This window comes from Chenopodium quinoa, unplaced genomic scaffold (genome assembly GCF_001683475.1).
Source record: "Chenopodium quinoa cultivar QQ74 unplaced genomic scaffold, ASM168347v1, whole genome shotgun sequence".
NCBI lineage: Eukaryota > Viridiplantae > Streptophyta > Magnoliopsida > Caryophyllales > Amaranthaceae > Chenopodium > Chenopodium quinoa.
Window position 1 is genome coordinate 1,334,259 of NW_018743074.1, and position 26,769 is coordinate 1,361,027.

Consider the following 26,769-nt stretch of genomic DNA (forward strand, 5'->3'; position numbering starts at 1 on the left):
TCCAGGTACGACCCCCCGTCGAGGAAGGTCTTATAGCATCTGAGGCTTGACTGATCACCTGGTCTGCATCAATGGGAAGTTTTGAGTTCTCATGGTCGCCAAAAACAAAGGTCTGCTCATCAAACACCGTAGGTGGTGGACTTGGCGCTAGTGAAAAGGTCATAGCTCTGGTAGCAGGGGGGTTACTCTGTATACTGCTTTGGTGCTCCTTCTCTCTACGACCCATAGCTTCTCCCTTCTCTTCTTGTTGAGGTTTAGTTACAAAGGTCAGCTTCTTGTTCACCTTAAGATTTTCTACCTCTTCCAATTCCTTCAGCAGGCCCTTTCTCGGGTGGCCTTAAGATTCGTCCCCCAACCCAATTGCTTCTGTTTTTCCTCTTCATCCACATTTTGATAGTCACGTTCGGCATGCCCCATTATACCACAAGCAAAGCAGAAGAAAGGGAGTCTTTCATAGGCAAAGTTCACCCGCAGGTCACGGCCTCGACGATCTTTAATCATCTGGAAACGCCTCAAGGGTTTGGTTGTGTCAATCATTATTTTAACTCTCCGGTAGCGCCCAACGCCAAGAATGTCCTCCTCCATCTCAAGGATTTCACCCATGCCCTCCACAATGGCTTTAACATGCGCATCAGTTCGGCAATTAAAGGGTAGATTTTTAATACGGACCCAAAAGGGGAGTTTTTGAGATTGACTTCTTCCGGTTGCTCATCACCATCAATTTCCTTAAAGAGGACAAGCATATTATCGAAACACCATGGTCTTCCTCTCAAAACTTTCTCATAATCTTTCCAATGGAAAAATTGAAAAGCATAAAGATTAGGGCTAAGAACCCTAATAGATATGCCGTGGATTGGGGCCCAAATACTAGTCATTGTCTTCTTAAAAGCCTCAGTATTGTATGATCTCTGTGTGAGCAGTCTCCCAACCAGCATCAATGAAAGATTGTTCTCCTCCTCGCCAGTAGTAAGGGTTCCTAAATCAACAGGTTTTTTCTCAATCTCACGAATATCCAAGCGAGCATAAAGATCGGTGATCTCCTTTGCCATAATTGCTAGGATTCGACGCAAGATTCAATCGGAAAACGGTAGAAAACTATCCCAGGGATAGAGATCGCTCTTTCTCACGAGAGAGAATGCCCTTTCTTTCGAGGGAGCTTATATATGCATAATATAGTATTTGTGCCAATTGCGTAATTTACGCTACTAACCACTGACCTGATAATTGGATAAGGGCCCGATGAGTAATATGGCCAGGCCGCCAGACTTACATTGTTAGTTTTGCCACTATAGGGCCAATTTATTCCCAATTTACAATTTTGTGAGCAAAACAAAATCATGGAGTCATGGGTTGGTCTCGAATAAAACCTAGTTTAGGTGAACCTGTGAATAACTAAGAATTTGCAATACACGACTTACCATTGATTGATACTTATAGTACTAGACTACTAGTACACCGGGTTACAGGGTTAGTGCCTTAGTGGCTGTAGCCAAGTAGGAACGTATCTGCCGATTAGTCTGTGCTTACTAATTCTTGATTCAAACAACTTTACCAATCATTTAGTAAATTACATTGGCCTTGATAAGCCAAAAGATTATTAGATTATCTGCAGGTACATAATAACCGAACGATTCATGACAATGTTTTACAATGTTTCTATCTAATCATTTTGGGCGCCTTCTAAATATGTGCAGTACAAACATTACAGTGACAAAAACCCCAAACTTAAATAATCTCTGAAGCTCCTACAATACTAAGCTAGAATCTTTGTGTACAACATACTAACAAGTACAACCTCACCAAGCAAATTATACAACATGAGCAGGGTCTCCACCATAAAAACTGTGGGGGGCTTCGCCAATGAAATTCGACACTCGTTATGAGGCTCGGTTTCCTTGAGCAAATCCTACATGTTTCACAATGCAACATGGAAAATCCTGTGCACCGAGCTTAATTTCTTGCAAATATGTAGAGCACCAATGAATAATAGCATCAGCAACCTTGGTGGGACATCATAACTTAGTGTACACTAACAAAAACGAAGCTGCTCAACAATCTTCTTTCAAAGTCAGCTTTTGGCAACACATTTGCATTTCTTCTGCTGCTCTGTAAGATCCTGCAGACGTGGAAGTTGTTAGTCAATTATAACGAGCTATAAAGATAACTGAGCAGCTTTGTTTCTGTTAGTGTACACTAAGTTATGAACCAATGTATTGCTATGACTTGGGAAATTCAATAATTTTGCAGATGTAAGAGCTAAGGGGGGAATATTCTTTCAACAAATCAGGAATTAGAAGCCAAGACAATGGATATTGGATAGTTAGTAAATTCTCAATCATGCTTTTTTTCCAGTCTACCAAAGTGCAGAGGAAAATGACAATACTAAACATACCTGTATTTGCCTTTGCAGATTCTTCACATATTCCACAGCCTCTTCTAGCATGTCTGCAGTATTTGTTTGCTGCCAAGAAGATAGCGTATCAGATGAGGGGGAATGGAAACCCTAAAAGGAACTTCAGAGGATTAAAATGATCAATTTGTTTAATGCTAGAAAATTTGATGTTGAGGAGAATAATGATCATGCATTCATGCATATACAGGAAAGAACACAGCAGTGATCAATTAAATTATTCATCCTTCATCTTCTTTGAAGGAAGACAGTGAAAAAGAAAACAAATGGGCATTGAAGAACATAACCAATGCAAAAATATTGGTTAAACTAGACCTATCTTGAGATATATTATTGGATATGTGTTGATATGGCTCATTGTAGTAGAAACACTGTGGACCTTATATCAGTTTACTTGAAGATATCTTTAGGGCATGCTTGGATTGAGGGAGATGTATTACTAGGAGTAACACTAGGCGCATAGCGCCTATATGTTATGTTTGCATATAGGCGGGCAAAAACGTAAATTTGCAGGGTAAATAAGTCATTTGACATCTAGAATGGTACTTTTTATGGTTACAGTAGTACATTTTTTGTACTATTGTGCATGTATATTGTACCATTATGTTTTAGTAGTACTATTATATCTCACAGTGGTATAATATTTTGATGTACCATTTACATACTAATTTGTACTATTAGCAAAATATTTATACCACTACAACATTTAATGGTACTATTTACCTATTAAATGGTACTTTATACTCATGGCCACCTGGCAGCTTGTCTCCACCTCAACTTCAACTTTATTACTACATTGTCATTCTATATGCAATGTTAGTACATAGGCGCTATGCACCAGGGGTTCTCCATATTACCAGGGTAATAAAAGTCAAAATAAGCAAAATGAAAGTGAATATAGGGAAGGAGTAGATAGTGATAGTGTGATTGTAAGGAAAATTATGTAGTGATGGTGTGGTATGAGGTGAAGAAAGGAGAACACCTCTATTTACTTATGTTTTTTCAACTTTGACTTCTATTACCCCCTTAGTATATTACCCCCAATCCAAGCATGGCCTTAGTGGTAGTTGATCAATCCACTTTGATCTCCACGAAATCACAGTGATCATATGTGGCAATTCTCAACTCAGTCCTTTTTCATCTAGTAGCTAGAGCTAGGAACTACAAAATTTGTAGCCTTATTACATCTATTGGAAATTGTTATACACTTATACCACTATTAAACAGATTGAGCAAAACTCGAATCATCTATGGTCTCCTTCAGCCAGTCAGAAACCAGTTTGCTATATTCTCTCACCCTCTCACTATCTCCTCCAAGCCATTTCTTGATATTTGCATCAATTCCTAATATGGAAAAGACATACCTTTATTGTTTTTCTTCCCATTCATGGACCCACTTGCCCTACTGTTACATATATACTAATGTTCATAACCCATTGCCACAATCTTATGTAATAATACTACTTCCATACCCCATTTTAGATTATGACAATACTACCTTACTTCCCATACCCCACACAAAAGCTCTGCTAAACTTGTGTAAACCCGGGTGAAGAGATAAATTAGGAGCGGAGGGAGTAAAAAATAAAGAGAACAAGAGGATGTCAATTGAATAACAAAATAGTGTTTGTCGGATAATATCCTTGAAAAAGATTAATTTGTGAGGAACAACCCATTCTATATTTTGTGTGGAACTACTTTTCATTATACTTTTGGAAGTTGAGGTATGGGGATCTGAGGTAGTTAGAACATCCCACACAGTTCAAAGGTCAGGTGATCGAATCCGACAACTCGACAAGTGCACTTAGTGTGGAGTTCTAAGAAAGCAAAATGAGAGAAAAAGACAAATGTATGAAGCATGTGCCTTATCCTCATGATCAATGCCAAAAAATGAAAACAATTGACTTTTTCACCGAATACAGGCAAAAGGTAGGTTTATGTACCAAAAATTTGGTTAAGGGTGGTTTCCATAAAAAGGGAAATTGTTCCTCACAAGTTGACCTTTAAAAAAGAAACTACCAGAAAAATTTACATTTGTTAAGGGGAATGGATGGCAAAAAGTCATGCAAGCATCAACTATCAGAGAAAGAAACTATTGACGTGACAGTTGTAGCTTCCTGAAGTAGCACCTGTTCAAGCAAAAGCTATGCTCGCACCATTTAACAGATTAAAATCTGCCAATAACCAGCTTTTTTCCAAGACAGGGTGTTGAGAGAACCAGCAGATACCGACATCAATCAGGAAATTCTTTTGTTTGATTGTTTGTTTGAGAGAAGAACGTAAGGCTAATGAAAAGGTTAGATTAGATAGGTCTATTTGGATTCCCCATGATAGTCAATCACACCACTACAAATCCATGCAAAGAGAGGTGTCACACATGAAGAAGAAAATCAAATGATATAAATATAAGAAAAATCTGCCTATTTAGACAGAACCATATCAGTGGAAAACCTTGATTACCGATGGTAGACAGAACCAACCTTCACTTTCACAAGCAAATACTACCACACAAGGCATAAACTATCAAGGAAGCACACTGATAACCAAACCACTATATAGAACTAGAAGTATAGCACAAGATTTTTGGAGTTTGGACAAGGCATTCTGTGAAGACAGCGGCTTTTTATACTTTTGTACAAGGAAGAAACTGCTTTAATTTAGAAAACATGAATTCTGGAGTGTTAACAGTGCACATTTTCCAGCACACTGATGCAAAATTCTAAAATCCTGATCATTAGTTAACGTGTATTTAACCAACGACCATGTTCCACGAGATTAAATTTGCAAACTGCAATACATACTTAAAGCAGCAATCAGATGCCAAATCCCACCTACATTTTTCAGCCAAGTATCAAAATATTGACATTCAAATGCTAAGCTCAGTTGGATGCCAACCGACTTAATAAGAACTCGAATCACCACATTTTCATCATTCAAGAAGTCTATTAACAAGGACTTCATAATCTATCAGCCTATCTCTACCCAAAATAGAGAAGCAAAATGTCTGCACAATCAAATAAGAATATACGAAGTATAATAAGAAAAATATTCAGCAAAAACCTTTCCCTACAAATGCAAAACCTTACCCCTACTTAAATATGATAGTGAAGCTTAACATTAGTGCTTACAAATCTTCAAATCTATAAATATCTTCCTTTGCCAGATAAAGAAGAACAATCCCGTTAATTAACAATGTGAGCTCTCTCCAATAAATAACATTTCTCCTTTCAATTCTTGATTGGTTCCCCTCTCTCTATTTTTTCATCTTATCCTCATCAACTTCTCTTCTCTAACCTTCTACCGTTTTCCTTTTTCTGTGAAAGCCCAATCTACCCACAAATCTGCAATTGCCCATCAGCTACAAGAAAAACTGTGTCAGATGAATTCCTCTGTAAGAAAAAAATTACCTCAATTGTCACTCCATCCTTGTTGGTTGATGGCAGTTAAGATATAAAGTTTTGTTACCAGAATAAATTGAGTATTCTGGCTAAATAGAGAGATTGATGGATGGTCAACAAGGTTCGCTAGGGTTTGAAGAAGGTAAGTATCATTTCCGACCAATTGTCAAGTCCATATTTTTCTTCACAACTAAAAACCATACCCATATCCATACTCTACTCATGCTGTGCTGACTAATAGCAGCTTTAAGCCCAAAGAATAAGCATCATAGCTCCTCTAACTCTCTAAGCAGTTTCTAAGATGATTCAGCCAAATTTCCAGTTTAATTTATATTATTGAGCAAAATAGCTTATACTTCATGGATCAATATAGCCATACCCATAGTTGGCTAATACAAACACAAGCTTTTATATTAAGAAACCCATAACAAGAGTATTCTCTTGATTTGCCTCAAATCTAGTTTGTGTTACATTTAAGGCCATATTCAGCAAGGGGAGAATGGATTATGGGGTAATAAATAATTATATAGGTAATACAATGTTACCATGGTCTGATAATTGAAAAGTTTGAAATATATACTGCTGTATTCCTATATTGAAAAACTGTTCAGGTCTATCTCCAGTACCTTCAAATCAGCTACTCCTATGTAGTAATTATAATAATGAGATGGTAGTTTTTCATGTTGTAGTCACTTCCAAGTCTCAAGTTTCGACCTCAAAGCAAGATGTCTGAACCAGAGCTGGGAGAAACAACCAATACAAAAAGCATACCAAAGGTACATGACCCCTCTCTTTCAGGAGCTGAAGACAAGAAGGAAAGAGCAAAGAGCCAAAGACCCAAGCAAACCCATGGTCAACCAGTGCAAAGCATGCTACCCTCTATCTCCTCTAATACAAGTAATCAAGTATACAAATTCTACTGCTGCTATAGTTTTCAAAAAGATGGGATTCAGAATGTCCAAATCTGATCCAGGCATCCAGCAATTCCATTGAGCAGTCTAATCAGAGAGGTCCTTCGACTCACAGAGATCTATATAGCATGTCATTTCGGAAGTATTGTTAAGAATGCACTGTACTGAAGTTCTCATGCACAATAATATAATATGCATACAATTGACTTGCATATGAATAGTATGAACGATAAGATTGATGATTCTTAAGAAAAGTGTCGCACAGAATATAGGATAACACGAATAAGTAAGAAATTATAATAAAATTCCAATGTATCAGCAGCTGGCAATTTTCATTTCATATCATCCATTAATTATTTTTGTACACATACGGAAAGAAAAATAGTTGGAAGTAGCAGTCTCATGAAACTATGAAAAACACGGACTTGAGAGCATCACAAGCTAGCATGACAATGACCTAATACCAATAGCAAAGCATGATGTATACATGTAATATGGATCAAATAACTTCATTAGTAAAATATTTTGACAATTTACTGCCCCTGACACTATTGTCAACAGGTTACAACATCCCTCTTTACCCAACATAACCTCAGAAAAGCAACAATCTTATGATGCACGATGAGATTAGATACTAAGACACAAACAAATGACTACAAACAAGGTGATCAAACATACAACAACAAGGTTTGCATTTTCTGAATCTTAGCAAAACTTACAAGTCATCAGTACTGTTGCTATGATAGCAAGACCCTACCTTATCCATGTTGGGCACAAGCTCTTGAAGCTTCCTTATACGATCACTAATCCTCGTCCTTCGAACCTAATCCAATCAAATAAGCAAAAAAATAAAAATCAAACCATCATACAACTGCTATGGAGCTTCATATATTCACAGCCCACCCAATTGAAAGGATGGAAATCAATATCTTACCCTCTCAGCAATACTACGAGGATGGGTAGCACAACCCCGTTTCGCCCGAACCCTACAAGGTACTGAATCCTCCAACAGCTTCTCCATTTCCATCTCCACCAAGCTACTTGCTGTACTCAATTGCCCACTTTGCTCCCCTCTCTACAGTTCCCAAAGTCAAGTTATCAACAAATTCAATATCCAATCAAACCAATTAACTTTCTAAAATTCCACAAACAACTCTATCCAAAGTCAAATTTCCCCAAAAAAAAACAAAAAAAAAAAAAAAAAAAAATCATAAAATTCCACAAAATAGAAAAAAAATAAATACCCACTTGATCCAATGCCTAATAAAAGTCATTGCATAAACAAATCCCACTTGAATCCATTAACAAAAGCCAAAAAGAAGAGAGAGAAAATTGAAAATTACCCTATGAGATGAGAAATTAGGGGAGTGTTGCTCTGAATCATTCTCTCTCAATCTTTTACCAGAACCTGAAACATCAACAGATGATCCTCCACCTCCACCTCCACTACCACCAAAATCATAGTTTGAAGGAATCCCAAAACTCGAGAAATACCCATCAATATTCGCACTCAAGAACTCCGCCGGAGAACTATTCATCCTCTGAAACGCCACCGTATTCCCCGGCGGTTGGGCCCCACCACCTTCAAAGAACCCCGGATCAGCCGGCGAGATGTTGTAGGAAGTATTGGGCCGAGACACCGGAATTGGGCCGGGCCCAGCAGCTGAAGAAGTATTAGTTCCGGCGGTGAGGAGTTGGGTGAGCCCACCTTGGTGGGTATTATGTGGGCCTGAAAGTTTCAACGAATCATCATCTTCTAGAAGTGCATCTAACCATGTTGCTGGTGCTGAACGGAATCGAGCGAGTCCACTCGCCCGAGTCAACTCGTTTCCTCCTCCACCACCTCCGCCGCCAGCTGTGTCTTGCATACTTTGGTGCTCTGTTTTTTTTTTCTCTCTCTCTATCTCAAAGTTAGTAGCTTTTGGGTACAGTGAGAAGTCCACTTGCTTTTTTATTTTCACAAAATAATAAATTAATTAAATAAATGGAGGATAAGAGGAGGAGGAAGAAGAAAGGAGGTGAGGTTTGGCGCGTGAGGAGTGAGAATGGGTGTTGGGTTAAAACGGTGTCATTTTAGGTGGAAAATGACAGTGAAATGATTTTGTGATTTAAGAATTAGGATCTAATGGTAGGGTGTAAAACATTTTCAATGTTTACAATGGAAAACTCATTTTCAAAAAAGTTTTCCGTTGTTTGGTTGAAAGGAAAATGATTTTCCATTTTAAGCATTTTCCATTGTTTGGTTGAACTGAAAATTCAATTGTGAGGGAAAATGTTTTCCCTCCACTTGTGATGGAAAATGTTTTCCTTCTAAATTGGGGGGAAAATGTTTTCAATAAGGTGGAAAATGATTTTTCACCCCAAGTTTTACATTTTAATGTTTTACACCAAACCAAACAATGTAAAATGGGAAAACATTTTTCAATGAAAATGTTTTACGCCCTACCAAACGGAGCCAAAGTGTTAGATGTTTCTTACTCGCAACCCTTGAGCGTGGGATTCACGTACCAATTGTTTGGTTTTTAAGTGAGGGGCGAATGTCACCTTACGCAGTGATTCGCATAAAGTACTTCGTATGCTATGCTAGATTATTTGCTTGCGCGGAGTTTTAGGAGAAATTGGAGAAATTAATAAAATATGAAGGTAGTGGTGTAAGTAGAAGAATTAAAAAATTATAAAAAGCAAAAGTAGTTGAGAAAATTGGAGGAGGGAGAATATGAAATTAATAAAATATGATTTGTGTTGGATCCACTAGTTAAAAGAAATGAATTAAATATTGTAAAAGCTTTCCAAATAAGGAAATGGAGCAAGTATTTAAAAACTGTCAGAAAAGAAAAGTGGAGCAAGTATTTAAAAACAGAGGGAGTATACTCCCTCTGTCCCATAATATTGTTTGTGTTTGTGTTTTTTCACGGTATTTAAGAAATAAGAAGAAAAAGTAGATGAAGTATATTAATAAAAGTAAAAAGTACAATTATAGACCAAAGTTAGAGAGAGAAAGTAGAAAAAAGTACATGACATGTGCAAAATTCAAGAGTAATTTAGGAAGTACAATGAATAAAGTCAAAAAAGTGAGGGTATAATATTTTTTACTTACCATCTATAAATAGAATCAGGAACAATATTTTGGATCTCCAAATAGGAAAACAGGAACTATATTATGGGACGGAGGGAGTACTTCATAGGTTTATTATACTTATACTTCATATGTTAGTGTATTTATTTGCGTGTACATTTTATGTGTCAATATATGATATACTTTCTCTGTTCCAATAATATTGTAAGATAAAATTACACATCTTAAAGCATATTTTTTATGTTATATATCGATCTATAATTATACTTCCTTCGTTTTAAATATTTGCTCTACTTTTTATTTCCGGTCGTTTTTAAATACTTGCTTCATTTCCTTATTTGGAAAGTTTTTACAAATTTAATTCATTTCTCTCACCTAATGGACCCAACATAGATCATATTTTGTTAATTTCATATTCTCTCTCCTCCAATTCTCTCAACTATATTTGCTTTTTACGGAGTACAATTTTTATTCTCCCAACTACCCCACTACCTCCATATTTTATTACTTTCTCCAATTTCTCCTAAAACTCCGTGCATAGAGAAATAGAGCAAGTATTTAAAAACGGAGGGAGTATATGATTAAAAATTATAAAAAGTTGATATTGTAAAATTATTTTATGAGATGAATCTAATAATATCCAACATGACTATATTTTACTTACGTATGAATCATATTATGTGGTAAACCAAAGTGATAAATAGTGCAAAAGATTGTTACAATATTATTAGAATGGAGGAAGTATATAACTATATATATTATGGAGTATATACTAATTTAAATGTGGATATGGTTAGAAATCTACATTGTATTGTACTCCGTATTGTAGGATGGAGTAAGACGAGTATGCAGAGTACTAGAGTAAAGACAGGATTGAAGCATCTAGGAGTTAGAGTTGAAATAATTATTAGTGTTTTAACACGCCAAATTTAGTAAGCATATAATGAATATACTAATTAGGCTAAGTTCAATTTAACTTATTTAAGTTAAATCTAGCTTTTTTTTTTTATAAATAATCAGGTTAATTAGTTATTTTATTTGCTTTTTGTTAATCATTGAACATCTTTATTTTTGCTACTTTGAAAATTACTGGTATATAAATTTTATATTTGGAAAGTGCATGTTAATAAATATCTATAAAGATCTCATGCGCAAAAAAAATATGGCCAAAAATTTTGGTCCAATTTAAATATCAAATTAGATCAACCCAGCCAAATGAGATCAGATCATGTATATTGCATGAACATAGCCTAAATTACTTATGTTTTCATGCTCGAATTTGTGCATGTGTATAAACACATATACTCGTAGGTTGTAGCTCACAACCTTATCACTCCCTCAGTCCCTCTACTTTTTTTATTTTGTCCTATTTGACTTTTTACAATTTTCAAGATGATTCGTAAAATGTATACATCTTTATTTTATACGCATAAAAAGTTGATATTACATATATATTAATAAAAAGTTGAGCAGTGGAGAGCCACTAGTCTCTGCCACCACCCCAATTCTTAGAAGTTGGTGGTGGGGGAGTTTTACTCAGGCCTGTTAGATCCAGGCTAATAATTCATCAACTGCCCTACTACATTGCAAAACTTAAGAGGAGAAAATATTTAATTGCAATGTTAGTTTACCACTTACTATAAGTAACAGCATTGAAACTTCTCTATATCGACTTTCAACTGTGTTGGTCATTTTAATACTTTGTATGAAGTATGCGCAATAAATTAATACTCGTAGAATACAAATTTATCCTGGTTTGCATATGTAAGTGGCTTTATATTTGATGTCTTTTCTGTTTATTGCTCATTTCTTGAGTCGTGAAATGGGCTTGGCCAAATGACAAAAGGCTATACAGTTAACTTGAGGTTCAGTAGCGATTCAGCCGGTTACTTCCCTCAACCACATGCTTTTTTGAATGCATTTCTGGCCATCCCTTTTGAACTTCAATCACTTCTGATGACCGTAATTGAAGAGGGAATGCATACTGCTAACTTTTTTTGGCCTTTAAACATCTATATAAAAAAGTCCTTTGTCTAGAACTGTAATTCTATTAGCAAATTCATTGCTTAAGCTGTTTGTTTTTTTGTTCGTTCGTATAAATCCAATAATGTTTTTCTGATTATAGTACATCTGCAATGCACTTACAGTCCAGTGATACTGTGTCAAAATGATAATGCTCTTGCTTTAGGTATAAGCTTTTATTTGTTATCTTCTTCCCGAGCAAGTCACTTTTTTTAAATTCTGAGAGTTTCACATCTTTTCGCTTGCCCTGCTGAAGGGATGCAAACTGGTTTTTGTTGTTGTTGCTTGTATTTCTTCTCCTTTTTATTGGTAAAAGATGTGGCTTGTTTCATACTTGTGTGAGATTTTTCAGTTCTAATCCAATGTTTTTCATTTGATAGGGGCTGGGCTTGTTAACTCTTTCAGCTGTGCTGCCCTTCAACAGTGAAGCGAACAGCATGAAGACCAGAACTGGCATGTTGTCTGATTCAGTTCCTTTCCAAACAATTTCAATATTTTTCTCTCTATATCTTGTGGCCATTGGGCAATCTGGTCATAAGCCTTGTGTCCAAGCTTTTGGAGCAGACCAGTTTGACGGACAAGATCCCCAGGAGAGCAAAGCCAAAAGTTCATTCTTCAATTGGTGGTATTTGGGCATGTGTCTTGGTCCATTGCTAGTAATCTCCGTCTTAAACTACATTCAGGATAATGTTGGTTGGGGCCTTGGATTTGGGATTCCTTGCATCATTATGACAATTGCTTTAGTGATATTTTTGCTTGGGAGTCAGACCTATAGGTATGTAATCTCAAGTGAAGAGCGAAGTGCATTTGTGAGGATTGGAAGAGTATTTGCCACAGCAGCAAGGAATTGGCGTATAAAATAGTCAGCAATTGACGTTGAAGAAGAAGTTCAGGGATTCTTTCCTTCCCAAGGCTCTGAACAATTTCGGTAAGGATATACTTCTTGCTATTGCTACATCTTGCTATTCATGATATTCATGTAGATTTTTTTTGGTAATTAGTCTAGCAACCATCAAAGTGGTAATGAGTAGTTGATTACAGATACTAGGGGTGTGGTTTTCTTATTTGGTCGAGGCCTTGAGGGAGAGAGTGGTGAGCTTGCACTTTTTGATGCGTGGCTCCTCTCCTTTGCTATGTCCTAAGGCTAATCATAGGGCAAACAGTATGGTCCATTTCAGCATTGGATATTTGCCAGACACCTTTTTTGGCCCAAAATTCTGCCCAAATAGCTTTAAGCCAGATTAAGGAATAAAGATGCAATTTAGCCTAGGCCAATTACCGAAAGCGGCTACAATCTGTGGCATAAAATTTTACTTATAATCATCCAGGCTACTATACTTCATCAGCTCTGCAAGCCTGTTCTTTTTTTCAATCAGGGGAATAGAGGGGGAGGAGTTGGAACTATTTCATGGTGATGGGTGGCACCTTTTTTTTTTTTTGGCTGTCTATTTATCTACATTCATAGATCAGCAACCCAAGTTCTATCTTAAATGGTGGTTCTGATGAAAAAAGACATTAATTCGAAATCGCTATCAATTACAGTCACTTTTGCTAGTTCATAATCCAACGTGCCCTAGCACCTTCTTTTTACTAGAAATCTATGCTTATCAAGACTTTCTTGTTTGTATTCTCTTAACAGGTTCTTGGACAAAGCTCTTGTTGCTACTAGTAGTTCTGATGAGGATGGTAAAGCTTGTTGTAAGAGCGAGGTAGAAGAGGCAAAGACAGTACTGAGACTGTTCCCTGTTTGGGCAACCAGCACTGTATATGCTATTGTCTTTTCACAATCATCAACTTTTTTCACCAAACAAGGTCTTACCATGGATAGATCATTAGGGTCTAGCTTTTCTGTTCCCCCTGCTTCATTGCAATCCTTTATAAGCCTCTTTGTTGTTCTTTTTATTCCCATCTATGATCGTATTATAGTTCCTATTTGGGGTCCAAAATGCTTACAATTGGGCCCAGTCCACAAATGAAAATAATAAAAGTCCAATAGGCAAGGTACAACCCTTCAATACATTTGCCAAGTCAATTAATGCAAGGCCCAATCATATGGCAGCCCATTTGATTGATCAAGCCCAATCTAACTAATGGAACAAAGGTACAAAAGCTTTCATTTCAATTCAATTACATTCATTCACATTTAATGCCTCAAGCAACAAATACTCTTGCATAGCTTTTCTCTAATATTTTTGCATCTGAACTGACTTCGGCATCGAAGGGTCCTTCCTCGGCACAACCCCCGAGACTAGTTTACGTTTGCATTGCTGTGCAGGAAATCCCCAATTCGGTTATCACTCGAATTGGGCCTCGTCTCCACTCATCCGAAGGGCCTGCCGAAGGCCCATTGTTTTCTGACCGAAACAATTTGGCGCCGTCTGTGGGGATACTTACAAAAATTCAGCCAAAAATCTCATTCGTATCTTAGCCAATTCAAAAAAAAAATGACTAAGAGTGCAAAGAGCTCTAAAAAAGCTAGGAAGACCGGTCTTATAACGGTAAGGGCTGGTAGAACACCTTCACCGTCGCCTAAACCGACTGCTTCCAACTCCCCGAGGGGAGAAAATTTGCATGGAGGATCTCCTTCCTAGCAGGGTTACCTAAATGGGAACTCGCCGAGGGATAGTGAGGTTCATAAGCGTGATCCTTCGCCGAGCATGCGTTCAACTCCTCCTACCGGACCATCGACCGAGGAAGTTATGAAAGCCATGGTTGTGTGCATGGAATTCATGCATGCTTTGGGGGAACGCTTCCCATCGGTAAAAAAACCGCCTTCTCCCCCTCCTAGATCAAATGATCGAAAAAGGAAGAGTATAACCGAGGGAGAGAAGCAGGCTCCATCCTCAAAAGGGGAAGGCAGCCGAAGGGCTGGGCATCCAGGCGGTTCTAGGCAAAATCAGAGGAGAGGCTCCGGCCACTCCAGAAATTCCAAAGCTCGGAACTCCGAGGATCATCATGACAGCCACAATGTCTCTCGCCGAAGCGTTCATGAACGCTTAGGTGGTAAAGAAGGAGGGGTGCATAGTCGCCTCACCTTCCCAGAAGGGTCTCATCCCTCCATGTCGCGCGAGGGGACACCCCCTGCATCCACCTCTCTGAGAGGGAGAAGCAGGGTTCCTTCGGCGCAGCAGAAGGGAAAAGCCATAATGGTTCCGACCAGTTCCCCATTCCAAAGGTGGATACTGGAGGAACATGTGCCGACAGTAAAAATTCCGGCACACGTTACATATGACGGTACTTCGGATCCGAAGGACCACATTGCCTCCTATGAGGGGCATATGTACCTTAACCCCAGGTCCGAAGCTACCTGGTGCAAGTACTTTCCAACGACCCTTAAAGGTGTGGCCCAATCATGGATCACCAAAGGGCTGAAGGAAGGCTCGATAACTGGCTGGAGCGATCTAGCCAATAAATTCAAGAGCAAATTTTCCATGGCTAATCGCCGAGAGAAAACCACTGCAGAGCTCATGGGCCTGCAGCAAGCGGAGAACGAAAGTCTCCGAGACTATTTGACTCGCTTCAGCAACGAGTCGTCCAGAATAACAAGTCTGGATCAAAGCCTAGCCGTATTCGCACTACGAAATGGCTTGCAAGCTGGCAAATTTCTGGATTTCATGGTCATGCATCCCCCGCAGACCCTGGAAGAAGCCCTCGACGCTTCGGATAAATTTATCCGAGCCGAGGAATGGAACAAGGCGAAGTTGCAATCTCAATCAGGGCTGGTAAAGCCGAAAGGGCAGCAGGCCGAAGTTCCAGCGTCAAGGAAAGGGAAGGCAAAATCCTCAGAACCTCCCTTGACAGCCGAGCCGAAGAAGGATAAGGCTCCCTATCTAGGGAAATTTGAATCTTACACCCCTCTCACCTTACCACGTACTAAAATTTTTAGTGCGACGAGGGAGGAGGGAAGATTCAAAAAGGCGAAGCCACCTCCTTCTTGGCATCAAAAGAAAGGGAAGGACCATTGGTGTGAGTTCCACTAATCTCGTGGGCATCGCACCGAGGACTGCCTTCAGCTGAAGGACCAGATCGAAGAGCTGGTCCAAAAAGGGTACCTAAAGAAATATGTCGCGGAACGCCGCGAAGAGAAGAAAGCCGAGAAAGATTCTCGGCAAGAACTGGACTATCACCGGAAAAGAGACAGGCCTCCCGAAGGAGGGCACAATGACATTCTGATCATTTCCAGCGGCATATCTCGGAACGCACTCAAGCGCCATCTGAGGGGTTTAACCCATCAGATCCCTCATGCCAAGTTCCAGAAGCCGCAGTCTCCGGTGCCGAACATGACGTTCACATCCGAAGACTGCAAGGGGGTGGTGTACCCCCATGATGACCCGTTGGTTATCATGACAAGCATCGCAAACCACAATGTCTATCGGACACTGGTAGACGGTGGCAGCGGGGCGAATATACTTTTTCGAAAGGCATTCGACCAGCTGAAGTTGGAGAACAGGCATTTGACTCCAGTCCCTAATCCGGTCACAGGATTCAACGGCTCCTCTTCATATCCAGATGGGAAAATTCTTCTCCCCGTCAGCTTCGGCCAAGACCGGGCAAGACGAAGCATCATGGCTGAATTCTTGGTCATTGCATATGCTGTGGTAGTGGCAGCTCGGAAGTTAAGACCTTACTTTGATTCGCATCAGATTGTGGTCCTAACAGATCAACCGCTGGAGAAAGTCCTCGACAAGGTGGAAAAATCAGGCAGACTAACAAAGTGGGCCTTCGAGCTCACCGAGTTCAGCATAAGCTACCAGCCGAGGGCAGCAATTAAAGCCCAAGCCCTAGCAGACTTCCTAGCCGAGTGTTCTTATCAGGAAACACTCGACGAAGGGAAGGGGACTTGGACTGTATTCACGGATGGCTCAGCCACCGTAAATGGCTCGGGAGCTGGGGTGGTGATCACTTCTCCTGAGGGCAAAAACTTCGAGTATGCACTCAAATTCTCATTTAAGGCTTCTAACAACGAAGCAGAATATGAAGCAGCAGTTGCTGGCTTGGAATTGTGCATAGCTCTCAAAGCCGAACATGTCTGTCTGAAGACGGACTCTCAGCTAGTCGCTAACCAGATTCGGGGCGAGTATGAGGCCAAAGAGCCCTCCATGATCTCCTACCTTGCAAAGATCAAATAAGTCATAGCGAAGCTGAGAACTTTTGAAGTTGAGCTGATCCCAAGGGGTCAGAATGCTCAAGCTGATGCACTCTCCAAGCTTGCAAGTTCAACTCTTACTGAGCTGAACCGGTCCGTATACGTGGAGGTGCGCCGAAACAGAAGCATTGACCCAGAAATGGAGGTTCAGTGCGCTGAGGTTGAGCCTAGCTGGATGGACCCCATCTTGGCTTACAAGCTGCAAGGAACGTTTTCCGAGGAGAAGAACTTGGCAGCAAAAATGAAATGGGTAGCCTCAAGGTTCATCATCTACAAGGGGGAGCTGCTGGAAAAATCCTTCTCAGCCCCCCTGCTGAAGTGTGTGGGTCCAACAGATGCGGATTACATCCTTCGGGAGATCCACTTCGGCATCTGTGGAAACCACATTGGGGGGAGGACCCTGGCCCATAAGGCACTACGGGCAGGATACTATTGTCCAACTATGGTCCAAGACGCCAAGGACTTGGTGCGGAAATGCGAAAAAAGTCAAAAATTCGCACCCGTAATTCACAGGCCTTCAAGGGACCTTCAGCCGATACTGAATCCACTCCCCTTTGCTCAATGGGGGTTGGATATTTTAGGACCATTCCCCGAGGCTCCCTACCAGAAAAAATGGCTGATAGTTGAAATCGACTACTTCAGCAAATGGATAAAAGCTGAAGCAGCTTCAAACATAACTGAGCAAACTGTCAGGAAATTCATCTGGCAGAATATCATCACACGCTTCGGCATCCCAAAAGTACTTGTCTTCGATCACGGAAGACAATTTGACAATCTGCCGCTGAGGCGGTACACAGATCAGTTTGGCATAAAGCTAGCATATTCAGCAGTCTGCCATCCCCAAAGTAATGGCCAGGCCGAAGCTGCAAATAAACAGATACTCAACGCCCTCAAAAAGAGAGTTGAAGATCAGAAGTCCAAGTGGATAAAGGAACTTCCCGGAACTCTATGGTCACTTCGGACAACTGAAAAAGAGGCCACGGGGCATTCACCTTTTGAATTGGTGTATGGGTCTGAAGCCGTTCTGCCAGTGGAAATTGGCTCAGAAAGCCTCCGAGTCAATCAGTTCTCGGCCGAAGAAAATGAGCATCTCATGAAAGAGTCCCTCGATTTCTTAGATGAGATCCGAGATTCGGCGAGGGACAGAATGGAGGCATACAAGCAGAGAATTAGTAAATTCTACAACCGAAGAGTCCGATCAAGACTCCTTAAAATTGGGGACTTGGTTCTTCGGAATGCCGCCGCTGTTCAGAAAAGCTGCATCCATGGGAAGCTCTCAGCTAACTGGGAAGGGCCTTATGAAATATATGATGAGCTCCAACCAGGAACTTATCGTCTTCGGCAGTTAGATGGAACTGAGTTGAAAAACCACTGGAACGCAGATGTACTTAGAAAGTTTCATGTTTGAAAAATCTGTGTAAGTACATTCCCTTCAGATTAATGAAAGGCCTTTGAGCCACAATTATTCATAATTTTATTCTGCTTCCATTATTTCTGTCTTTGCCGATTTTTGAAAAGCTCGGGGTTTACACCCGGTGCTGTCCGAAGCATTGCATTGTGATGCACTGTGCTGCGGCAAGCCGGAAAACCTGCCAATATGAGAGTGGTAAATAGAACCTCGAGATATTTCATAATGATGTACTGTACCTCGGATGGATTTACTGCTCTCGGCGAAGAGGCCATAGGCTCATCTAGGACATAGCCAAAAATAGGAATTGATAGAGTGCCCGAAGCATTGCATAGTGATGCCTTGTGCTTCGGCAAGTCGATTCCGGGTGGTGATTGCACCTTTGAAGTATTGCATAATTATGTCTTGTACTTCAGATGATCACTGCCCTGGCATTATGTCTAAGGTAGTCGTTCCCTCGGATGAATTAAAATCGACCAAAATACAAGGAATAAACATGTATATGCAAGCTATAACAAAGCTTCAGTTGCACCAGAATAATCAACAGCAGTAGCACTCAGAACCCTGAAGACATCATCTTCAAAGTTCTAGGGGAGCAGAAGGTGCTTGCACGCTGAACTCCTATTTGAGGCTCTCAGCAAGCTCTTGTCTGAAGCCCTTGACACTTGGAAAAATTCCATGAAAAACCAAGTAAAACGGACAAAGTGTTATCAGCTGAAGAACTCTTAGCCGAGGTTTTGTACTTAGCCAAATTTTGAAAAAATTCAGAAAAAAGGCAATCAAATGCAAAGCTGGAAAAAACAGGCAGAAGAAGAGGAAACAGCTAAAAATCACAAACATTGAGTACGAGTTACAGAAACCAAATTCAGAAGTTTAAGCTACAGAAATTCAAAGTCGGCAGCCGCCCACATAGCGGAAAACACAGCTGCCGAAAGTACACAAAAATAGATAAAAAGTTTGTACAAAGGCAAGCTGAAACAAAAGAACAGGCAAAAGCTGATGCGACGTTTACCAGTTAAGCGCATGTTGATCCGCAAGACTCAGAAGACGGCTGCCCGAGTTCCTATGCTTCAGCATTCTCTGGAACTCCAGATGGACCAGCCCCAGCTGAAGAGGAGGCAGGACCAGTAGCTTCAGCCTCTTTGGAAGCCTCCTCAGCCTCCTTGGCTTCAGCTTCGGCTTGGCGAACCAAGAAGTCAATCTCAGCTTGACTAGCCTCGTTAATCCGAGGGTTGTCAGCATCCATTGACCAAGCCTCAACCTGGTCCCAATTCATATCAGGGGCAGCATGCAGAGCCAAACGCCGAGCCGTCTTCCAGCCATTTTTAAAACCTTCACCATATTCAGCTTCGGTGTAAACCCTGGTTTTGAGCAGCTCCTTGGCATCCGTCAGCTCAGCCTTCTGAGCCTCCAAATCATCCTTCAGCTTCTGATTTGCAGCGAGCAGATCATCTCTTTCTTTCTTAGCCTCTTCCCGAACCTGGGCCAGCTGCTGCTCATGGGCAGAGACGAGGAGTTGTTGAGCATCGGCATATTCCTTGGCCTTAGCCTCAAGCCAAGCCCAGAACTCAGCAAGGGTATCAGCTCCAAACTCCTTCATGAGAGATTGGCCCTCCTCGAGCCAAGGGAAGACTATCTGCTCCAGACCTCGGCTGAAGGTGCGGAAGTTCTCTAGCATTTGTCGCATCTTCCGCTTAACGGCCGAAGCATCGTCCTCAGCCTGCGCCCACTTCAGTTCAGCTAGCCGAGCCAGAGTCTCAGCCTCCTCGACTTTGGCTGCTTGGCTCTGAAGCTCGTCAAACATTTCCACAGTAAGGAAATGATTGTGCACAGCCTGCAAAACCCAACAGTAGCAGATTATGCAGTTAGCCGAAGTCCAACACTTGGCAAAAAAAAAATAAAAAATAAAAAAAATGCAAGTGTAGGAAGGTTACCTGCATTAGAACCCTTTGGTTCTCAAGAAGAGGATGGGGCACGCTTTCTAAGGACTCAGCAGCTCCTGCAGCAGCACCATGCATCCATGCCTTAGCCCTCTCAATAGCCGAGAGATTGCCCAAATTGCCGAAATAGGAAAGGGAAGAATTGCGTCTATCCTCAATAATTGCGCGGGCATGGCCAGGAACAGGGACCAGGGGCGCTGAGCCGAACCCCATCTCAGCTGACTGGAAAGTTCGGAAGGAGGTGGCAGCTGAACTGGAGGGAATATTCGTATGCGCAGACGTTGTAGCATCATTCAGCTACGGCTCGCTCTCCTTCTCAACGAGCTTCGGGTCCTCATCCTGGATCCCCAACACTTCTACCTCGTGCTGAACCTCCACAGAAAATGGTTCGGGCACGTGGCGAGGAGGCGAGGGGTCGACCGGCACATCGGCCACTTCTATGAAAACTTCCCGAGAAGGGGAAGTAACCTCAGCCGCCTCTTCCTAAACCTCTTCTAGCCGAGGCCTTTTGACAGGAAGCTCTGGTGCCTTGAATTGACCAGGCCGAACCAGAGGTCTTCTTCTTCCGCCAGCCATATCCTCGGCAGCAGGCTCAGAGGGGGCAAGCTCTTCTTTCTCTACTTCTTCTTCCCCTTCGGACTACAGAAGAAAAGAAAGAGGGGGCAGGAAGATGAGTAAGAGGTAAAAAAAAAAACACACAACAAACACCAAGCAAGCCCAAGGCAGAGGCACACAGATGTTTCAGCCGAAGCCACATACTTAGCAGAATTTACGTGCAAATTCAAAGAAAACTACATGTAACATGTATACTCAAAAGCTGAAGCTACTTATCAACATATTCAGAAAAGTACTGGGCAAGCTAAAAAAGCAAAATGCTGAAGTTCTAAACTTGGGAAAATTACTAAGTGAAGGATTTACCGAAGGATCGAACCGCTCTTCAGTATCTTCTGACTCCGAATCTTCCTCTCTAATAGGCTCGGATTGAGGAGGCGGTGGCTGTACGACGTCACCTCCTTCAGCAGCAGCAGCAGCTTCCTCTTCAGCCGAGAGCAGGAAGAAAGGGTCAATCTTCTTGTACCAGGTTTTTCTGTGTCAGGTACTCAAAGGCACTGACCACCTCAAGCTTCCTCGGCTGCAGTGTCAGTGGCCGATCCTTCACAGCTGTGATGGGAGGGGTATTGGTGATCGGCACCCTCGTCTGGCTGATCCCTAGCACGTCGTAGTTGATACCAGAAGTCTCTTCGCAGATAGCTGAAAAAATATCAGAGCAAAACATTAGCTTCAAGTAAAAAGCTTTGGATTATGAAAACTTAAAAGGCAGAAAGTAAATGCCTCGGCCCCAGCCGAATCACTTACCACCTTGGTATCTTCGGCTGAGGCCAGCAACAGCTAACATCTTCTCTTGGAAGATGTAATGGTAACATGGCAGCCAGACGGTTGGCACAATTGTCATTCGGCCTGTTGCGCCAGGGTTTGTGGATCTGCCGAATAGCTCCATCTGCAGGCGATCCAGTTCGGTGAAATCGTCATCGCCGATGCTTGACATGGATGGGTCTGGCTTCCTGACATTGTGAGGCCCCCCGAAGTAATTAGGGTGGCTCTCATCCGAAGGAGCTCGCACCCAAATCCACTGCTCGCACCAGCCTCGGCCATGTATTCTGCTGGACTGGGTGTTCGGCGACAGCTTATGTATGCACCGAAAACAGTGAACGCTCGGCTGCAGCCCGTAGAAGATACATACCCAAAGATAGGTCATGATTCTCTTGATGCTGACAGGGGTTAACTGGGCCAATGAAATATTGTACCCATTTAGAACGTTGATGACGAAGGGGTGCACTGGAAACCGCAGCCCAAACTGCAGTTGCCGAACATAGACCCCAATATAACCAGGAGGGGCCCGATAGATCCTCTCCAGCACTGTGGGCATTCGGCACCAATACCTATCGGCTTCCATTATGCCATAGTAGACCTCTAGCTGCTCGGCAAAGTGGTACCGAGTATCATTTGCAAGCCACCATTCGGCTGGCTCGGTCTTCAGCAGACCAGAGTTCTCGTATTCATCGGTCCATTCCCTCTCTTCAGGGGTTAAGGGCCAAGATCTGGTGGGAGCCCTTCGGCCAGAAGTGCTAGCCTCGGCTGGCTCTCTAGGAGGGGCACTGTTTAGCGGAATAACCCTTAATCCTTCCCCCCTCGAGGACGAACCAACCTCAATTCGGGCGTTAGGGTTTCGGCCGCTCAAAAACGACATTACTGGCAGAGGACGGTTCCTCTTCAGAATTAGTTGCGGTACTTCCTCCTCCATAGTCTCGTCTTCAGGCTCCATAGGCCTTTTACCAGGGTTGCCGACCATTGTAAAATCGACGGCGACACGAAAAAACCAAAAAAAAAGGGGGAATAGCTTAAAAGAAGGGGAAATCCGAATGAAATTCGGAGAAAATTACCTTTATCTGACTCGGGATTCGCCGATTTAGTGATTCGGAGGAATGAATTCTGCTGAAAAGCTTCGGAAAGGGCGGAAATTGGTGAAAGGGAAAAGGAAACCAGTGCGAGTTCGCTGGAAAAGTGAGAGTGAAATGCGAGGAGTATTTGATTTGGGAATGCCATAAATGATTATGCGAAATGAAAATTAAATACTTGGTGCAAAGACCCACTCACTTAATTTCAGTTTACAAACTCTTCAAATTCTTCTCAAACCAATTACAAACCGCCAAAATTTAATTTTCCACTAAGTCCACTCCACTTCCCCACTATCATTAGTTAACCGTCATTAAGGTTAATTAATCATCATTAACGGTTATATTAACTGTACTGTATTATCAAAAACATTTAAATTATTTTCATTTATTTCCCTCCAAAGCCTTCAGCTGCTGAAACCCGACCCGTTATCCTCACGAATCGGGTCTGGGGGGCAAGTTGTTTGGGGTCCAAAATGCTTACAATTGGACCCAGTCCACAAATGAAAATAATAAAAGTCCAATAGGCAAGGTACAACCCTTCAATACATTTGCCAAGTCAATTAATGCAAGGCCCAATCATATGGCAGCCCATTTGATTGATCAAGCCCAATCTAACTAATGGAACAAAGGTATAAAAGCTTTCATTTCAATTCAATTACATTCATTCACATTTAATGCCTCAAGCAACAAATACTCTTGCATAGCTTTTCTCTAATATTTTTGCATCCATACTGACTTCGGCATCAGAGGGGCCTTCCTCGACACAACCCCCGAGGCTAGTTTACGTTTGCATTGCTGTGCAGGAAATCCCCAATTCGGTTATCACTCGAATTGGGCCTCGTCTCCACTCATCAGAAGGGCCTGCCGAAGGCCCATTGTTTTCTGAACGAAACAGTTCCTATAGCAAGAACTTATACCAAGAAACCTGCTGGAATAACAATGCTACAAAGAATAGGGACTGGGATGTTTATTTCCGCCATCTCAATGGTAATTGCAGCTGTAGTTGAGAGGAAACGTCTTGAAACTGCTCTAGAACACGGCTTGGTTGATATGCCAAACGTTACATTCCCAATGAGAGTATGGTGGCTGGTCCCTCAGTATGTGCTATTTGGTATTTCAGATGTTTTCACTATGGTTGGCTTGCAGGAGTTTTTCTATGACCAAGTTTCTACCGAGCTACGAAGTGTGGGTCTTTCGCTCTATTTGAGTGTTTTTGGGACGGGTAGCCTTTTGAGTAGCTTCATGGTCTCCACCATCGATAAAATTAGTGGATTGCTAAATATCGCCCGCAAATCTCCACATAAAGCCCGCAAACTTATATTGAAGTTACAATATTGCCCTTGACCTTAAAAAAAACACAACCTCAATAAAAATCAAAGTACGGGGATGTCGAGACTCGTGGCGGCAAGGTGGTTGGCTCGTGGCGGCAAGGTGGTGGTGGCTCGTGGCGGCAAGGTGGTGGTGGCGCCAGGTCCGGCAGCCACGTCCACCGGCCTTGCGTCTGGGCAGGACGCCCAGCCACGGTGAGTGGCGTTTGGGATAGGCGCCAGTCACTGTGGCTGGGCGTCCTGCCCAGACGCCAGGCCGGTGGACGTGGCTACCGGACCTGGCGCCACCACCAGCCATCGGCCGTCCTGGCCAGGCGCCCCACCACCTTGCCGTGGTTGTTTTGTTATTTTTTTTTTAATTTTTTTTTTGTTTTTTTGTATAATATTTTTTTTTTGTTGGAAATTGAGATTTTTTTTTCTATTTTTGTGTAATATCATGTTTTTTTTTTGTTGGAAATTGATAATTTTTTGTTTTCTTTTTTTTTGTGTAATATTGTGTTTTATTTTTTGTTGGAAATTGAGAAAAAAAAAATTTCTTTTTTTTTTTAATATTTTGTTTTTTTTTTGTTGGTAACTGAGAAAATTTTTTATTTTGAATTTTAAGCAAGTCAAATGTAATAAAAAAAAAAATGGCCGGACCACCATCCTGGAACCGGCGCCTGGCCGGGACGCCGCCACCATGGTGGTGGCGCCTAGCCGGGACGCCAGTACCATGGTCATGGCGCCTGACCTTGAAGCCTCAACCATGGTACAGGCGTCTTGGCTAAGCGCCACCGCCATGGTGGCGGCGTCCCGGCCAGGCGCCGGTGCCACGGTGGTGGCGGCTCCTCCGGACGCCAGCTGTCTTTTCCGATGACATTCGTCGTCCCCCGGATCTCCGGCCTCCCCGTACGACTCCACATTTTTCGGTGAGTGAAATTTTCGTTTTCAGAGAAAATTGACAAAGGGACAAAACTGTCAAATCATATTAATTTTGTGGGCTTTATGTAGTAATTTGTGGGCGATGTTTAACAAATCTCTAAATTACTGGCAGCAATGGGCTAGACAGTTGGTTTTCAAGCAACCTTAACCGAGGTCATCTTGATTATTTCTATTGCCTACATTATAAATAATAATATTATATTTTTACTAATTTCTAATACTGTATATGATTTTAATGGTCAGTAAATTGTTAGGCATTTTCAACAAAGGAAGTGTATCATCATTATAAAATAACGGTCGAATAAAGCAAGTGTAGCATTTTAAAAAATAATGGGGTAGAACATAATGTTTTAATTTAAGCACGTCTATCCTATGCTAATGAATTGTGATTTTAAACATAAGTCTATCAAGATGCATTACACCTTATATTATAGGAAATTGTGACTTACTATTACTAAAAATTACCACTTTGATTTTTACTATCTATCTAAAATTTTAATTTACAACCACCAAAAACGCAAAAAAAAAAAGGATTTGCTACCACTTAATGTTTTTGTAAGTGCTCAGCTATTAAATTTTTATTTCTTGACTTGTATGTCGAAAACTATTTCGACACCTGCTCCTGTTCGTGATGGCCAGACGGTTATCATTGACCTTAGACTCGGACCGCAGTTACCTAATCTACCACCATCCGACGCTAGACAGCCGCCTCCCTCATCTACCTTGATAGAGGAGTGTCAACAGTTCGTGTTAGAGCACTATCACTCTATTGCCTTGAGATTAATGTATGTGATTATGCTTGTATTAGCAGTTCATTTGTTTGTTTTGTCTAGGTGGGAGCATTAGTACTATTGGTTATGATATGGATTGATTTAGTGTCTTGTAATTTCTTTTACAATGTTTTTTGCATGGAGAGTTTTTCATGAAAGTTTACATATATGTATATAATTTGTTTTTAATGGTTAAATATTTGCTATAATTTACTAGTGGATTGTTTTTTGTCCGTAAGTTGTAACACTAATAATAGATTAATCATTATCATCAATAATATAAAAGAACTAAGTTAATAGATCAACTAGATTGATGTTAGTCGACACACCTAAAATTTGATATATCCGACCATGTTCTTATCATCATTCGCCAAATATATTTAATATCTGCTAATATGACTCAGACCAATACACCATTATTAGTGAAAAAAAGTTATTAAAAAAAAGGATTTGCTACCACTTAATGTTTTTGTAAGTGCTCAGCTATTAAATTTTTATTTCTTGACTTATATGTCGAAAACTATTTCGTTAAGGTTTTGGAGGACATTTTGACCCTTAAGAATCCAAATTGATCTCGTAAGCGGCAAAAAAGTGTCTTGGTATGCGTGTTAAAAAATGTATTGATAGCGTACAACTATTTTCTTGATTTGTCAAGAAAAGTGCTCGAGTAAGATTTTGATATGATGGTCATTTTAGTCCCTAATCCAAATTGAGCTCCAAATTGACAAAAAAACGTAAATACCTTACTTTGCGTGTCTAATCTACATTATTGAGTTCAAAATTAACATTATTGGACACGTTAAATGAGACATTTATGTTATTTCTATCAATTATGTGTTTAATTTGGGCCTTCAGAGAACCTTGATAAATTCTGCAGCAAAAAAGAATAACTACCTGTTCCTAAATAATTGATATGTTTGACTTTTTTTCACTAATAATGATGTATTGGTCTGAGTCATTTTAGCAGATATTAAATATATTTG

The 26,769-nt window shown here is 41.0% G+C and overlaps 1 protein-coding gene and 1 pseudogene across 1 annotated transcript; one reads left to right on the forward strand and one right to left on the reverse strand.

Annotated features, from left to right (window-relative positions):
- Positions 1 to 1,537: 1,537 nt before the first annotated feature.
- Positions 1,538 to 8,841, reverse strand: LOC110731621 (transcription factor bHLH81-like). The gene is made up of 5 exons (XM_021911495.1): positions 8,063 to 8,841; positions 7,654 to 7,794; positions 7,477 to 7,542; positions 2,393 to 2,461; positions 1,538 to 2,116 (listed from the first exon to the last, which is right to left on the reverse strand). Exons 1-5 carry the CDS (start codon positions 8,585 to 8,587, stop codon positions 2,069 to 2,071), a joined length of 849 nt encoding a protein of 282 aa, XP_021767187.1. The 5' UTR covers positions 8,588 to 8,841; the 3' UTR covers positions 1,538 to 2,068.
- LOC110731627 lies at positions 8,516 to 25,222 on the forward strand (annotated as a pseudogene).
- Positions 25,223 to 26,769: the final 1,547 nt, after the last annotated feature.